At 41.4% G+C, this 16,205-nt stretch overlaps 1 protein-coding gene and 1 long non-coding RNA gene across 2 annotated transcripts; both read left to right on the top strand.

Annotated features, from left to right (window-relative positions):
- Window positions 1-8,848: 8,848 nt before the first annotated feature.
- On the top strand, window positions 8,849-12,570 carry LOC149691229 (uncharacterized). Its single transcript, XM_089869509.1, has 7 exons — window positions 8,849-8,964; window positions 11,284-11,633; window positions 11,721-11,806; window positions 11,882-11,992; window positions 12,063-12,277; window positions 12,346-12,414; window positions 12,471-12,570. The coding sequence occupies exons 1-7, from the start codon at window positions 8,849-8,851 to the stop codon at window positions 12,568-12,570; spliced, it is 1,047 nt and encodes a 348-aa protein (XP_089725635.1).
- A 540-nt stretch (window positions 12,571-13,110) lies between these two features.
- On the top strand, window positions 13,111-15,531 carry LOC149691228 (uncharacterized). Its single transcript, XR_016383566.1, has 3 exons — window positions 13,111-13,350; window positions 13,459-15,089; window positions 15,198-15,531. It is a non-coding gene; the product is annotated as an uncharacterized LOC149691228 (long non-coding RNA).
- Window positions 15,532-16,205: the final 674 nt, after the last annotated feature.

The raw sequence follows: 16,205 nt of genomic DNA, 5'->3' as shown, positions 1-16,205 counted from the left end.
TCGGATTAACTAAAATAAACGAAATGATCAGTGTTGTTACTGGGGGAATTAGGGCTTGAACCAAGGACCTCTCGATCTGCAGTCTAATGCTCTACCGCTGAGCTATTCACCCTTCTTCATATCCGTAATGTCGAATTAACTAAAATAAACGAAATTATCCGTGCAGTTACAGGGTGAACTCGGGTTTGAACCAAGGACCTCTCGATCTGCAGTCGAATGCTCTACAACTGGGCTATTCCCCCTTGTTCATAGCCGTAAACTAAAATAAACGAAATGGTCCGTGCTGTTACATGGGGAACTCCGAGATCGGGTTTGAACCAAGGACCTCTCGATCTGCAGTCGAATGCTCTACCACTGAGCTATTTCCCCTTGATCATAATCGTAATGAAGAAATAATTAAAATAAAATAAATGATCAGTGCTGTTACAGGGGGAACTCGGGTTTGAACCAAGGACCTCCCGATCTGCAGTCAAATGCTCTACCAGTGAGCTATTCCCCCTTGATCATAGCAGTAAAGTCGAATTAACTAAAACAAAAGGAATGATTCGTGCTGTTACAGGGGGGAATCGGGGTTGAACCAAGGACCTTTCGAACTGCAGTCGAATAGTCTACCACTGGGCTATTCCCCCTTGTTCATAGCCGTAAACTAAAATAAACGAAATGGTCCGTGCTGTCACATGTGGAACTCCGAACTCGGGTTTGAACCAAGGACCTCTCGATCTGCAGTCGAATGCTCTACCACTGAGCTATTCCCCCTTGATTATAATCTTAATGTCGAATTTACTAAAATAAGCGAAATGATCTGTGCTGTTGCATGGGGAACTCTTATTTGAACCAAGGACCTCTCTATCTGCAGTCCAATGCTCTACCACTGGGCTATTCCCTCTTGATCATAATCGTAATGTCGAATTAACTAAAATGAACGGAGTTATTCGTGCTGTTACAGGGGGAACTCGGGTTTGAACCACGGACCTCTCGATCTGCAGTTGAATGCTCTTCCATTGAGCTATTCCCCTTGATCATAATCGAATGTCGAATTAACTACAATAAACGAAATGATCTGTGCTGTTACAGGGGGAACTCGGATTTGAAACAAGGACGTCTCGATCTGCAGTCGAATGCTCTACCACTGAGCTATTCCCCCTTGATTATAATCTTAATGTCGAATTTACTAAAATAAGCGAAATGATCTGTGCTGTTGCATGGGGAACTCGGATTTAAACCAAGGACCTCTCTATCTGCAGTCCAATGCTCTACCACTGGGCTATTCCCTCTTGATCATAAACGTAATGTCGATTTAACTAAAATGAACGGAGTTATTCGTGCTGTTACAGGGGGAACTCGGGTTTGAACCACGGACCTCTCGATCTGCATTTGAATGCTCTACCACTGAGCTATTCCCCCTTGATCATAATCGCAATGTCGGATTAACTAAAATAAACGAAATGATCAGTGTTGTTACTGGGGGAATTAGGGCTTGAACCAAGGACCTCTCGATCTGCAGTCTAATGCTCTACCGCTGAGCTATTCACCCTTCTTCATATCCGTAATGTCGAATTAACTAAAATAAACGAAATTATCCGTGCAGTTACAGGGTGAACTCGGGTTTGAACCAAGGACCTCTCGATCTGCAGTCGAATGCTCTACAACTGGGCTATTCCCCCTTGTTCATAGCCGTAAACTAAAATAAACGAAATGGTCCGTGCTGTTACATGGGGAACTCCGAGATCGGGTTTGAACCAAGGACCTCTCGATCTGCAGTCGAATGCTCTACCACTGAGCTATTTCCCCTTGATCATAATCGTAATGAAGAAATAATTAAAATAAAATAAATGATCAGTGCTGTTACAGGGGGAACTCGGGTTTGAACCAAGGACCTCCCGATCTGCAGTCAAATGCTCTACCAGTGAGCTATTCCCCCTTGATCATAGCAGTAAAGTCGAATTAACTAAAACAAAAGGAATGATTCGTGCTGTTACAGGGGGGAATCGGGGTTGAACCAAGGACCTTTCGAACTGCAGTCGAATAGTCTACCACTGGGCTATTCCCCCTTGTTCATAGCCGTAAACTAAAATAAACGAAATGGTCCGTGCTGTCACATGTGGAACTCCGAACTCGGGTTTGAACCAAGGACCTCTCGATCTGCAGTCGAATGCTCTACCACTGAGCTATTCCCCCTTGATTATAATCTTAATGTCGAATTTACTAAAATAAGCGAAATGATCTGTGCTGTTGCATGGGGAACTCTTATTTGAACCAAGGACCTCTCTATCTGCAGTCCAATGCTCTACCACTGGGCTATTCCCTCTTGATCATAATCGTAATGTCGAATTAACTAAAATGAACGGAGTTATTCGTGCTGTTACAGGGGGAACTCGGGTTTGAACCACGGACCTCTCGATCTGCAGTTGAATGCTCTTCCATTGAGCTATTCCCCTTGATCATAATCGAATGTCGAATTAACTACAATAAACGAAATGATCTGTGCTGTTACAGGGGGAACTCGGATTTGAAACAAGGACCTCTCGATCTGCAGTCGAATGCTCTACCACTGAGCTATTCCCCCTTGATTATAATCTTAATGTCGAATTTACTAAAATAAGCGAAATGATCTGTGCTGTTGCATGGGGAACTCGGATTTAAACCAAGGACCTCTCTATCTGCAGTCCAATGCTCTACCACTGGGCTATTCCCTCTTGATCATAAACGTAATGTCGATTTAACTAAAATGAACGGAGTTATTCGTGCTGTTACAGGGGGAACTCGGGTTTGAACCACGGACCTCTCGATCTGCATTTGAATGCTCTACCACTGAGCTATTCCCCCTTGATCATAATCGCAATGTCGGATTAACTAAAATAAACGAAATGATCAGTGTTGTTACTGGGGGAATTAGGGCTTGAACCAAGGACCTCTCGATCTGCAGTCTAATGCTCTACCGCTGAGCTATTCACCCTTCTTCATATCCGTAATGTCGAATTAACTAAAATAAACGAAATTATCCGTGCAGTTACAGGGTGAACTCGGGTTTGAACCAAGGACCTCTCGATCTGCAGTCGAATGCTCTACAACTGGGCTATTCCCCCTTGTTCATAGCCGTAAACTAAAATAAACGAAATGGTCCGTGCTGTTACATGGGGAACTCCGAGATCGGGTTTGAACCAAGGACCTCTCGATCTGCAGTCGAATGCTCTACCACTGAGCTATTTCCCCTTGATCATAATCGTAATGAAGAAATAATTAAAATAAAATAAATGATCAGTGCTGTTACAGGGGGAACTCGGGTTTGAACCAAGGACCTCCCGATCTGCAGTCAAATGCTCTACCAGTGAGCTATTCCCCCTTGATCATAGCAGTAAAGTCGAATTAACTAAAACAAAAGGAATGATTCGTGCTGTTACAGGGGGGAATCGGGGTTGAACCAAGGACCTTTCGAACTGCAGTCGAATAGTCTACCACTGGGCTATTCCCCCTTGTTCATAGCCGTAAACTAAAATAAACGAAATGGTCCGTGCTGTCACATGTGGAACTCCGAACTCGGGTTTGAACCAAGGACCTCTCGATCTGCAGTCGAATGCTCTACCACTGAGCTATTCCCCCTTGATTATAATCTTAATGTCGAATTTACTAAAATAAGCGAAATGATCTGTGCTGTTGCATGGGGAACTCTTATTTGAACCAAGGACCTCTCTATCTGCAGTCCAATGCTCTACCACTGGGCTATTCCCTCTTGATCATAATCGTAATGTCGAATTAACTAAAATGAACGGAGTTATTCGTGCTGTTACAGGGGGAACTCGGGTTTGAACCACGGACCTCTCGATCTGCAGTTGAATGCTCTTCCATTGAGCTATTCCCCTTGATCATAATCGAATGTCGAATTAACTACAATAAACGAAATGATCTGTGCTGTTACAGGGGGAACTCGGATTTGAAACAAGGACCTCTCGATCTGCAGTCGAATGCTCTACCACTGAGCTATTTCCCCTTGATCTTAATCGTAATGTCGAATTAACTAAAATAAACGAAATTATCCGTGCAGTTACAAGGTGAACTTGGGTTTGAACCAAGGACCTCTCGATCTGCAGTCGAATGCTCTACCACTGGGCTATTCCCCCTTGTTCCTAGCCGTAAACTAAAATAAAAGAAATGGTCCGTGCTGTTACATGGGGAACTCCGAACTCGGGTTTGAACCAAGGACCTCTCGATCTGCAGTCGAATGCTCTACCACTGAGCTATTTCCCCTTGATCATAATCGTAATGAAGAATTAATTAAAATAAACGAAATGATCAGTGCTGTTACAGGGGGAACTCGGGTTTGAATGGCGGGCTTGGTCTCGTCCATATACAAAGCAAAATTGACGCTTTTAGAGATGTTTCGGTCCACCGTTTATTGGTCATGAACCCCAACCCGATTTCACAGGCTCTTTTCCGTAATTTTTTCCCACAGCTGCCCCAACTCTCACATTGCTTACTCGATACCTCACACGCCAGCACCCGCATACCTTTTTACACATCTGCACTTGCCTCCTGGTATAAGATACACCCCCAGATTTCCCCGTTACTTTCCTCTAGAGATGCCTTTCTTGGGATTCCACTAGTTACCTCCCCGTTTATCACTGACGTTACGGGTCGCCGCCTCACACAGGAGTTGTTTGGTTGCCTCGCGAGCATTCGTGTCCGCGTACTAGGGGACCTTTTAGATGATCGCGGCCGGTGGCGCCCACAGCGTGCGTTGTTCACTGGTCGCCCACCCTCTCGAGCGCTCGTCGCTTGTGTCCGCCAAGTTATCAATTCGTGCATTCACTCCTTTGCGGCCGTTTTTACAGCTAGAGGTCTCTCACCCACAGTCCAGTTCACCCCTGAGGGTGGTTTGAGCCTCTACTCAACGTACCCTTTTGCTGATTCTGAGCGAAAGCTCATGATTAACAATTCCGTCACAACCTCCGCGCTGTATACATTAGTTGTCGCAAACCGTTTCCCTTCTGCTCAGCCAGTCACTCCACCGAATACAGCCCTCATTCCATCTCTTACGTGGTGGAATGGTCGTCGACTTTCCCCATTGAATAGTAGAGCGGAACTCTGTGTCCGCTGGCGGGCCCTGCATGGTTCCCTCCCTCATTCCACGCGTCTCTCCCACATTGTCCTTTCCATGGACAACAGATTTTGCCCGTTCTGTCCCGCACCCGGCTCGTTTCTCCATATGTATTATTTTTGCCCTTACGTCACAACCGTTTTACAAGTTATTAATGACTGCCTCTTCCGTTGGAAAGGCCACTGCCACCCCCCGAGCATTTTTGGTCTTTGGTTGCCTCCCCTGGGAGAAATCATACCATTTGCAATTTCACCTTTGTCCTTACCCTGGTTGTTCTCACTGAATTTTATGCTGATCTCTCTAACATCACGCTATCAGCCTATCCTTTAACCCATTATGTTAACAAAGCTACTTCACAAGTTATTAAACGGATTGCTGCCCGTTTTAAGGCGGAAAGATCACGTGTCTTATCCGCTGACGATTTAGTCCGATTCCATCTGCGTTGGGGTTTTGAACAGGAACCAATTTGGTTTTGAGTCCCATAATGAAACAATTTGTAATTTAATTTTCCAGCATTCCCTGTTTTAGTTTAATTTTATTTTTTTTTTGCCCTTTGCGAATTTCGTTTCGCTTTTCCTTTTTTTTGTACATAATTGTCGCAGAATGTGTTACATTGGCTTTGTTTAACAACTTTTTGATGTTTTGAACTGTTTCACTGTTATTTACCGCATATGCCTTTGTTTTTCTCCCGCCTATATATTTTGTTTTTGATTTTATGTTATATCTGTCAAATATTTTGTATTACTTTGATTAAAAAACTTACCAGTTTGAAAAACTTTCTCTCTCTCTCTCTCTTTCTCTTTCTCTCTCTCTCTCTTTCTCTTTCTCTTTCTCTCTCTTTCTCTTTCTCTTTCTCTCTCTCTTTCTCTTTCTCTTTCTCTCTCTTTCTCTTTCTCTCTCTTTCTCTCTCTTTCTCTTTCTCTCTCTTTCTCTCTCTTTCTCTCTCTTTCTCTCTCTCTTTCTCTCTCTTTCTCTCTCTCTTTCTCTCTCTTTCTCTCTCTCTTTCTCTCTCTTTCTCTCTCTCTCTTTCTCTCTCTCTCTTTCTCTCTCTCTTTCTCTCTCTCTTTCTCTCTCTCTTTCTCTCTCTCTCTTTCTCTCGATCTTTCTCTCTCTCTCTTTCTCTCTATCTCTTTCTCTCTATCTCTTTCTCTCTATCTCTTTCTCTCTCTCTTTCTCTCTCTTTCTCTCTCTTTCTCTCTCTTTCTCTCTCTTTCTCTCTCTTTTTCTCTCTTTTTCTCTCTTTTTCGGATAATGTTTTCGGACTCTCTGACGCTCCTGTCCTTGAGGCAGAATGCCCTACTCACCTCGGAGTAGTAAGGGTGATGCTTCGAGGCCAATCATCTTCGCGCGATATTTACCGCTGCCTCATTTTAAAAACATTTCGTCCACGAACTCCAGTTCTGGTGGTCAATGAACCCCAGCCTGATACATTTTTGACGTGGAGTGTAGCACGACTCGCTCCCTTTAATACCCGTTTCGAACACGCTGTCCAATGGCGTGCTTTGCATAGTGCCTTACTTTATCCGTCACGACTCGCCCGCTTAATTCCAGACTTGTCTCCATATTGTGTTTTTTGCCCTACGATTGGAACATTTCAACACGCCTATTTTGATTGCCCTGTGGCACTTTTGTTATTTAAATCTTTAATTGCGTGGGTTTCCACATTAACTGGTCATGAACATTCCCTTTCGGAAGTTTTCTATTTAGTTTGCTCCCAAGGCAATCATAAATTTTGTAACCTTGTTTTTCTAATTGGTAAAGTTGTTTTAAGAGATATGTTTCTCAAAATTAGTAATATTGATTTTCTCTCACCGGGTTTTGGGGCCTTTATTGCCCAAAAAATTTACGCCTGTAAATTACGTGTAATTGCTCGCTACAGGGCTCGGCGCAGCTATGCTCTTTTGCAAAGTACTGACCACATTAATGCCTTTAACAGACAATGGGGCATCCAACCAATATAGCGTTATTCTTTTTCATTTGATACAGTTTTAATGATTGTTGTTATTTTGATAACTCAGTTATATTTTAATATTTTTGTGTTCCAATATTCTTGTGTTTCTTTTTGTATAATTTGATACGGTTTATGATTCTTTGTTTACTCTTTTTTTTCATTGTAAATATGTGTATAAATAGTAGTACTTTCCATGTATAATTTGTATATCCCTTGATACCGTTCTGTTTTGTTTTGATTAATTGAAAATGTACAATTCCTCTTGTGACGCTAATTAAAGCCAATTTGAAAACTCTCTCTCTCTCTCTTTCTCTCTCTCTCTCTCTCTCCCCAAATCGTGCGCGCGTTCGGGAAAGGGCACACGCTTGGGCCCTCTGTTAAATTTTACCGTAATTATAATTCAGTGTAAAATTAAAAACGAAAAGCGAGAACTCTAAAAATGCCTTGTCAAAGCCGGTAGCTTCTACTTCTCTTCTTTCTATCCTCTTCGTTTAAAGTATAGGGTCCTCGCCTGTGACGTAATTTCATTCCCCCTTTCTTGTCCCCTTGCTGTTTACAGGAGTATGTCCTTTCAACGCCATATTCACTAACCCGTTAACCGGCTTTTAACCCCTACTTCTTATCCCATTTTTTCACGCAAAGACCGTGTACATAGTCGTGTTCTGTCAAAATGTTATATAGTATAGAAAGTAATACTACTGAAGTCCAATTGAGCACGGCTATAAATGTCTATGGAAAGAGACACGGAAAGATCTGTTGTTAGACAATTAGAAAATGTCTTACTTTCTCCTAAAATGGCTTCCGTTTCCGGAATCAACCTGGCCAATCTTCGGAGAAGTCTATCTTTAGTGGTGATATCTAGACCGTCGATATCATCCTACAAAAAATGTCTTTTACCTTTGAATTTAATTCCAAAAATATATATATATAATTACACGTACATCAACGGCTCTAGATATATTTTCACTAAGAGACGGCCCTGCCTCGGCAGGCACTACCAAAACTGAAAATGCCCCCCTCATCGCCGGGTCTTGGGCTTGTCGCACCCTTTTTTGAGCCGGTTGGCGTCTTGCCTGGGCACCGCGACTCCTACGTTTTTTAGGAGCAGGGGTTGGCTATAAAATTTATATTTTGTCCTTTACATCATATGAAAACTAAAAAAATCGGGCTGTCATTCAAATCATGCGTGCATGCAAAATTTATCCTCGGATGCTTTATAAACTTATGTTAAAATGGTCTTTAAAGAAATCTGGCCAATGAACAAATGACTTAGGCTAATTTCACGCTATGCCACGCTTGATGCGGCGGTCGCAACACTAAATGTCCCGGACAGTCAAACTGGCCTCATTTTATATTAATTTTAAAAAGTCAAAACCTAACCTCCAGCTCGGGAAGTTCTTCTGAGGAAGCATCTTCCTTGGGATCCTCATCTTGAGAATTCGAATCCTCGCTTCCTCTTTCAAATTCTTCGATGAGGTCCCGAGTTGGCTCCCCTGTTCTTCCCACAATTATTTGGGGGTCTGGGGCGCGGGAGGTGCTAGGTCTTGCTGGTTTGTGCAAACTAGCACCTTTTTGCCCACAAACCCGCAGCTACATCGATCGGTGCACTCGACACCATTTGCCCTACATGGGCACCCTAGGCGCCCATGGGCTCGAGTACACACGGACCGACACGAACAACAATTTGAAAACGGGTCGGCTGAACCCGATTTCATTGCAATTGGGAAGTCTTCCATTTTTTTGAACGTTCTACTATCAGGAACACAAGTTTTAAAATGAAATGAAATGGTAGAGTGTTGGTTATGCCTGATTCGGCCGTGGGAAAAAGTGAAGCGAGCAATTTTAGCATGTTGGCGTTAAAATCAAAGGGGGTGATCACTTTTGGTTTCGTGCCTAATAACCAATGGATAAGGAAAAAGTAATCGGTGTAGACGCTGTACCTTTTACTACAATATAAGGATTATGCTTAACCTTTAAAGGGAGGTTGAAGTAGAAAATGAAGTTGTTTTTTATAGATTCTTCTACTAATTATAAGACCAGTCTTTATTGTGTAACATTCGGGAAATACTCCCGAGTCATTTTAAAATTAAAATTAGGTTCAGGTTTTAAGGATATTTTTAAATAAGGACGTCCGACCAATCGCGTAACACCCTGCCTTTTTGTTAACAAAATTCTCGTGTCACGCGCCATGTCTCGCGCCACGATTGTCACGTCGCGCTCAAATTTTATCAAATCTCGTGATAAATTTCATTCGACACGGAAGGTGTCACGAGAATTTTGTTAACAGAAAGGCAGGGCGTTACGCGATTGGTCGGACGTCCTTATTTAAAATTATCCTTATAACCTGAACCTAATTTTAATTTTAAAATTTTTCTGATATATTTCCTAAATGTTTCACTATGAAGACTGGTCTTATAATTTGTACAAGAATCAATAAAAAAAATCACTTGATTTTCTACTTCACCCTCTATTTTTAAGTGGCGTGCACTTGATAGCGCTAACATACTTACATATAATACCTTTGAACACGAAAACTGATAGTGATTAGTCCCTCGATATAATTATAGTCAGGCTTATCAGCTCCTCTTGTTGGTTGCCCCAAGTTTTTATTGTTGTGCTAAAAGCGTTCACTTAGTTATTTTGTATACGAGAAGCTATGGGAAACCATTTACTTTTAGAAGGACAGGATGGTTGCAATTTAGGGGGGGGGGGTTACAGAGTCAGAACCAATAAACTTATTGACTCAAGGGACAGATAAGGAGATTGGTTAAAGAATTTTTAGGTTTCCGATGCTTTTGAAATGAAAGCAATGTTTTTTTACTGATTTTCTACTACAAATTTGTCATAGCGTTGATGTTGGGTAGAAAACTGAAGAAGTACAGTCAAAACAAAACTGGAGACTTCAGTTACGGTTTTAATATCCATTAAAAGCACTCAAAACCGTTTAAAACCCATGATTATTAAAATTATATTAAAAATCTAATGATATTAATAACTTCGAAGACATAGCACTGAAAAGAAAATCCTACAACGAAAGCTTAGATTTATTGTAGTGTTTGTAGAGTGTAGAAAGAAATTCATGTGTACAATTATTTTGGGAGTGTACATCACCTCGTTATTTGTCTCTGAACGACTGCTTATTATTTATGTGGTTGACAAATGCACGCGATTACATGGTTATTGCAATCGTAAAGGGGACTGGTAAAAGAGACAGTTTTGATAGTTCAAAAATCGTGGCACGAGGACGGTTTCGAAGTTAAATATAAAGCTCGGGTTCTAAAAGTAGTTGCGAAACGTATCTTTTACTAGTTTGCACAAGTTTAGAATGATTTTTAAACTCGTCTTAGAAATGAATAATTTCGCATTTTTTTATAGTCCCGTATATGAGTATATATTGTCCCTGACTTCCACTAGAACCAGTTTTTGTATGCATATACATGTATAGAAAGCCTTCTCTCACTGAGGGGTGATTCGATACGGTGGGGTTCCTTTCTAAATTACATAGACATCAGGTACACGTTCAATAGACCCGTAAGTTGATGGATTTATTTCTTTTTTATGGCAAAGAAAAACTGAAATTGGTTACTGCGAGGGTTTATTTCTGATTGTGTTGATTTTCTACGATTTACGGAAAGAGAAAAAATGTAAGCTAAACTAGAAATGGCACCTTATAGTGTCGTGGTCACTGTATTTTGCATGTATTGAATTGGGCATGGATTTCTCAAGTTTATGTGGCACTCTTCGTAACTGTATAGTGTATGCGAGCCAATGTATAGAGTAGAGAGAGGATTAGACGGTGTATCCCTCCCTCTAGGCGCGCTTTTGTAAGAGGGGATACAGTACGCGCCTGGTAGGGGGATGACACTGAGCTAAGAGATAGAAGGGTATGACGTTTGCATACGTCACACCCTTTTATCTCTTAGCTCAGTTTAATCCCCCTACTGGGCGCGCAAAGTAGTCCATACAAGAGCCGACCAGAGGGAGGGATACACCGTCTACACCCCCTCTACCGCTAGTCCGTTACTAGTCTATAGCCTTAGATCGTTGTTGGGTGATGTACAACCTTAGCACATTGGAAAGCACACAGACTAATGCAAAATGATTTTTGCCTTGTTTGAGAATGATAAAATAAAGGGTCTAAGGAAAACGATGTATAGACATGGAGACCGGGGAGTTCTCGCTAGCGAGCATATATCATTATTATTAAATTGGGCATGAAATTGTTTTTCACCATCAGCTATCAGCTTCATTTTTTGAAGCCAGCTGTTGATGTTTTCTGGGAGAGGACGCAAAAAGAAACATTCGAAGAATTGTCGGGAAAAGAACTTGTAGTAGCTGGAGATGGAAGGATGGACAGTCCAGGGCATTCCGCCATGTTTTGCACTTACACTTTGGCAGATACTGAATCAAAGAAAATCATAGCTATATCCAACAAAGACGTTCGACATGCTGAAGGGAAAAGCCCGAACATGGAGCTCCTGGCTTTCAAAGGTGCTTCCAAAGAGGTTCTGGAGCTTGGCGCCCAACACAATGTCAAAGTGCTGGAAGTCGTCACAGATGCTCATTCGGCAATTTCAGCTGAGCTAAGTTAGTTTGAAGCACGACATTAACGTTTGTCGATTTTAGAATGCATGGTATATTTATTAAAAAAAATTTATTTGCGACTATTCCTAGGGAAGGAGGATTCTTGTTTGCCAGGTGTAAAACACTCGTGGGACACGTGGCATGGTGGCAAAATAATATTAAAGAGATTGAACGAAGTAAATATGTTTCCATTTTTAAATCTCTTGTCACACCCTTTATCAAGTGAATGAAACAGAACGTGTTTCATGTAGATTGGACTGAAATCTAAAGAACATAGATATTTATGTCACTGGGCTCCTCTACTACGTAATCATTTCTGGTGGTGCTCCAAAAATTGTCAAGGACAGGTCTTCACTATGAAGGTATTGTGCTATGATTACCTTGAATGAATCTTGAAGAACAGGTGGTCATTTGAAATCGAATTATTTATAGAGTTTGTGGTTGACTTGTCTCCACCATGTTATCAACGAGCATGAGTGGCACTTGGAGATAGGCATGTTCAATCATTGCGACCATGAACCTTTAACTGAAGAGCAGCTGGAAAAACACCCCTGGTTACAAGCCAACTCTCCCACTTTCTTAAAATTAAGAAGCGAAGTTATGAGGAAGTACCTCTTGAAAAATATGGGATACTTCACAAACTTTAGGTATGCGTGAGTACATAGAGAGATGAACTGTACCACCATTCATCACGCGCAAATCTTGTTTGTTACAGGCACACAGGCTTTCTCGAAAGTTTCCACAGTCTAATTCTAATGTATGCCCCAAAAAGAATCGCTTTTGGGTATGTCTAACTTTGTTTCCATCGTAATCACATAGTAATTTTTGTCTGTGATGTAGCTACTGGGGCTACCAAATAAGGATTAAATTAGCCGCCATAGACCACAACAAGCACTGTGGAAGGCCTCGGGCTTATAGACAAGACGGACAGCCAAAGTAAAATTTCATTAATATACTTATTATAGCCTATGTGTTTGTGAAATAAGCATAACGGTCATAAATGTGTGGATTCCAGAGATACACGTGCCTACAGTAAACGAACGAAGGCGTTGTACATTGTGCCAATATATGAGAAGAAAAAATATTCATATATTCCGGAATTAATGCGGATCATTTTCGAACAGAGGGAAAACTTCCAAGGTAAAAATAAAATCTGATCTTTTTCAGCTATAAATTTATTATGATTTCTAGGGGTCATTGAAACAAAAAGTACCACTGGATGCTGATCACCCGTTAAGGATTGCCAAAACCAGAGGAATGGTAGAAGCCCTTCAAAGGAGGAATTAAGAGAGAAACAGATATCTCGATTTTAAATAATAAGTAATAACTAAATTTCTTGGGAAATGACCGCAAAGCGACCCCACACCACCCTAATAACTCGTAAGTCATAGGAAGGGAAATTTGTGGTCATCGTGCACTGTCAGTCCTTGAAGGGAAATGAAATCACTTTTCTAATGTCAAAAATAAACTTCAGCAACATACGAAATAAGAGGTTTCGACAGTTGGAATGCTGAGGAATCAACGCTTATTAGGCTTGGGATCCTAGACATAAGAGACCCAACAAAGGCTTGGGATCCTAGACATAAGAGACCCAACAAAGGCTTGGGATCCTAGACATAAGAGACCCAACAAAGGCTTGGGATCCTAGACATAAGACACCTGAAAAATCCATCACCACCCTCTTCTTTGGACCAACGTTAGTCGTCCTCATCACCAACGGGTAGGTAAGATGGTGCCTGCATGACACAATCACTGCTATTTAGTATCAGCTCTGGCTTGATATTGATGGCCTGAAACTGACGAAACAGTTTGTTGATGGTCCTTGCAGGTCTTGAGCTAGGAACCTTGTAATGGATGCAGCGAGATGGCGTCATTTGGCATTAGTGACCTTCATCCCGCATATACCCGCTTAGTCGGTATCAGTTAGGGGCGGCATGGTTTGGGCTGACTTGGCGGTATACCGGTGTCTCTTTGGTCACTTAGATGGACAACACATCCCCATACGATAAAGGACTTCAACCGTTTAAATAAAAGAGAACCAAAGCACGTAACGTATTATTACTTTTAACGTTACTCTAAACTTGACCTTAATACATCAGTTCATATTTCTTGTTTTATAACCCTCATACTTTATGACATCGGAGGAGAGGTTCCTCAGTATCACCACCATGAAGGGGCCGGATACCTTCCCGCAATTGGAAGCGCCTGAGGAGTTACCCACATCGGAGGCATCAGCGCGGAAGGACCTGCATACCAATGTACCGTTACCATATCTAGATGAGGAATGTACCGAACGCCCTGGAAGCGGAGTCAATGAAGGAAACATGATTCGCCAGTGTCGAACGAGAAGCCTAAATTCCTGTGCCACAAGCAACCAAGAAAGAACCCGAGTCGTTTTGTATCTCAAGCGATACAGGCTCGAGAAGAGACGCTGTAAAGGAGTTTTCCTCCGCGGTCTAACCCGGTTTCTCCTTTCCATTAGTTAGTATGCTGTGGCATAGGGGCTAGCCACCACCCCTCTATGCAATGTAAAGGGACCCACCTGTAAACTAGCCACAGGCTTAGTGTAGAAATCCCTTCATAGACAAAGCCTAGATATTATTATTAGTCCATCTATATCTATATAAATCAAAGTCCTGACAGACTGATAATCAACGCCCAGCCCAAACCGCTTGCCCTAGAAAGCTGAAACTTTGCAGGAACGTTACTTAAAAGTAGTAGGCGCGTACTAAGAAAGATTTTTCCAATTCGCCGCCATCTTAAAAAATGGCGCCCACAAATGTAAAAACTTCTCCATGCAACAAAGCCCGCGCGTTTCAACCGATTTCACAAATATTTAGTACACTGGCAACCTATAGACGGGCTGAATGGTTTTTCGGGTTCGATTTGTTGCCATCTTTTTAAATGGCGGCCAAAAACTTAAAAACCCTTTTTTATGGAATAATGACCGCGTGAACAGTAATAAAAAATGTCCCGACGGGCTAGCGGGCAACGCTGAGTGCCTTTGCTCCTACGGTGCTACAAAAATATTATTTATCTGTTAAATCTAACCATTTTTTGTATCATTTTGATGGAAGTTCTTATTACACGCGAGCGACGCCGCCAGTAACAGCTAGTCAGAACATATATCAACCAATTTTTAAATTTAAATTAAATACAAAATTTTACTTCCTAATTTATACCTACTACTATTTTGTTTAATAATTATATATTTGTTATGCCTAATAGGATTATCGATTGTAACATTTTATATTTCTGTATAATTATCATATTTGAATGTGTTTGGGGAACAAGTAACGGACGCCGCCACGAGGCGTCGTTTTCCGTTTGTGACCTTTGATCCCGAATATACGCGCTTAGTCACTTTTCATTTAGGTGCGGCATGGTTTGGGCTTGTTGGCGGTATACGGGTGTCTCTCACTTAGATGGAAAACTGTTGGAATAAAAGAACTAAACGACGTAACGTATTATTTATTTCTTAATTAATGGACTCTATAGTAGTAAGATGTTTTCTCTGGCCCGCTAACTAGCTTTAATGTACGGATTGTACGACTTGGTCTGTTACAGCCTTACTCGGCTCAGCAGATGTGATATTAGGCTTAATAGACACCTGCATTTGATAGACGTTGATACTGATTCTTTCTCTCCTCTTTGCTGCAGCTACAGTGAGGGTGCACAATATGCATTTGGCATCAGTGGTGGGACGTGACCCCTCCCACAATAATAATGACTATAATTAAAGGGTTCCACATCCACAAGTCGCTTGGTACGGATGAAATGACACTACCTAGCTTAAACTGCACTAGGTGAAAGTAGCGCCATTGTCGCGGAGCAAGATTTTTCCAGTGGAAAGTATATGAAAAGGAATTGCTGACCGACTTCAAAATATATTTCCATTGCATATTTTAGTTTCTATTTTAGAATCAGATACCGCGGTGAACTTCTTGCAAGGTTTTACAATAATAATAATAATATTGGCTTTTTATTGGAACAATCATTAAGGTGGAGTCCTAATTTACAATGATGTCCAGAGTTAATTTAATAAATAAAAGTAATGGATAATAACTTAGATTAAAAGTATAGAGCCTGTTTACAGATAATCCCAGCCTCATTGCCTTAATTTCTGTGCCACGGGCTGAATGGTCTTTTGGGTTCAATTTGCTGCAATCTTTTTAAATGGCGGCCAGAAATTTAAAAACCTTTTATGGAATAATGTCCGCATGACAAGCAATGAAAAACTTCCAGACGGGCTGACGGGCAACGCCGAGTGCCTTCGCTCCTAGGGTGCTTCAAAAATATTAGTCACCAGTTAAGTCTACCCATACTTTATATCATTTTGATGGCAGTTCTTATTGTATGCGAGCGACGACGCGAGTAAAAGCTAGTTGATCAATAACCGGTAAGCGTACTAAAGATTTTTGAAACCACACTACATGTCCATCCGTTTGACCCCCTTCTTTGGACAGTTAATTCTAGTGACCCTTCTCGTTCTCACCCAAATAGAGGCGCGAGAGATAATAAAATTGTTTAAAATTCTGATTATTAGTAATTTAGAATGGTTATAGCGAAGGTTTT

This window comes from Phalangium opilio, unplaced genomic scaffold (assembly GCF_054372755.1).
Source record: "Phalangium opilio isolate 3A_F unplaced genomic scaffold, DU_Popi_V2 ptg000026l_1, whole genome shotgun sequence".
Taxonomy (NCBI): domain Eukaryota; kingdom Metazoa; phylum Arthropoda; class Arachnida; order Opiliones; family Phalangiidae; genus Phalangium; species Phalangium opilio.
This window is presented reverse-complemented; position numbering and strand designations above follow the sequence as displayed.

What these genes read in the sequence shown, in the direction of transcription:
- LOC149691229 (XM_089869509.1), top strand. Translation starts at nt 8,849, where the DNA reads ATGCCTGATTCGGCCGTGGGAAAAAGTGAAGCGAGCAATTTTAGCATG. An exon ending in AACCAATGGATAAGGAAAAA is followed by an intron (nt 8,965 to 11,283) that starts GTAATCGGTGTA and finishes TTTCACCATCAG; the next exon opens with CTATCAGCTTCATTTTTTGA. An exon ending in TATTAAAGAGATTGAACGAA is followed by an intron (nt 11,807 to 11,881) that starts GTAAATATGTTT and finishes TGTTTCATGTAG; the next exon opens with ATTGGACTGAAATCTAAAGA.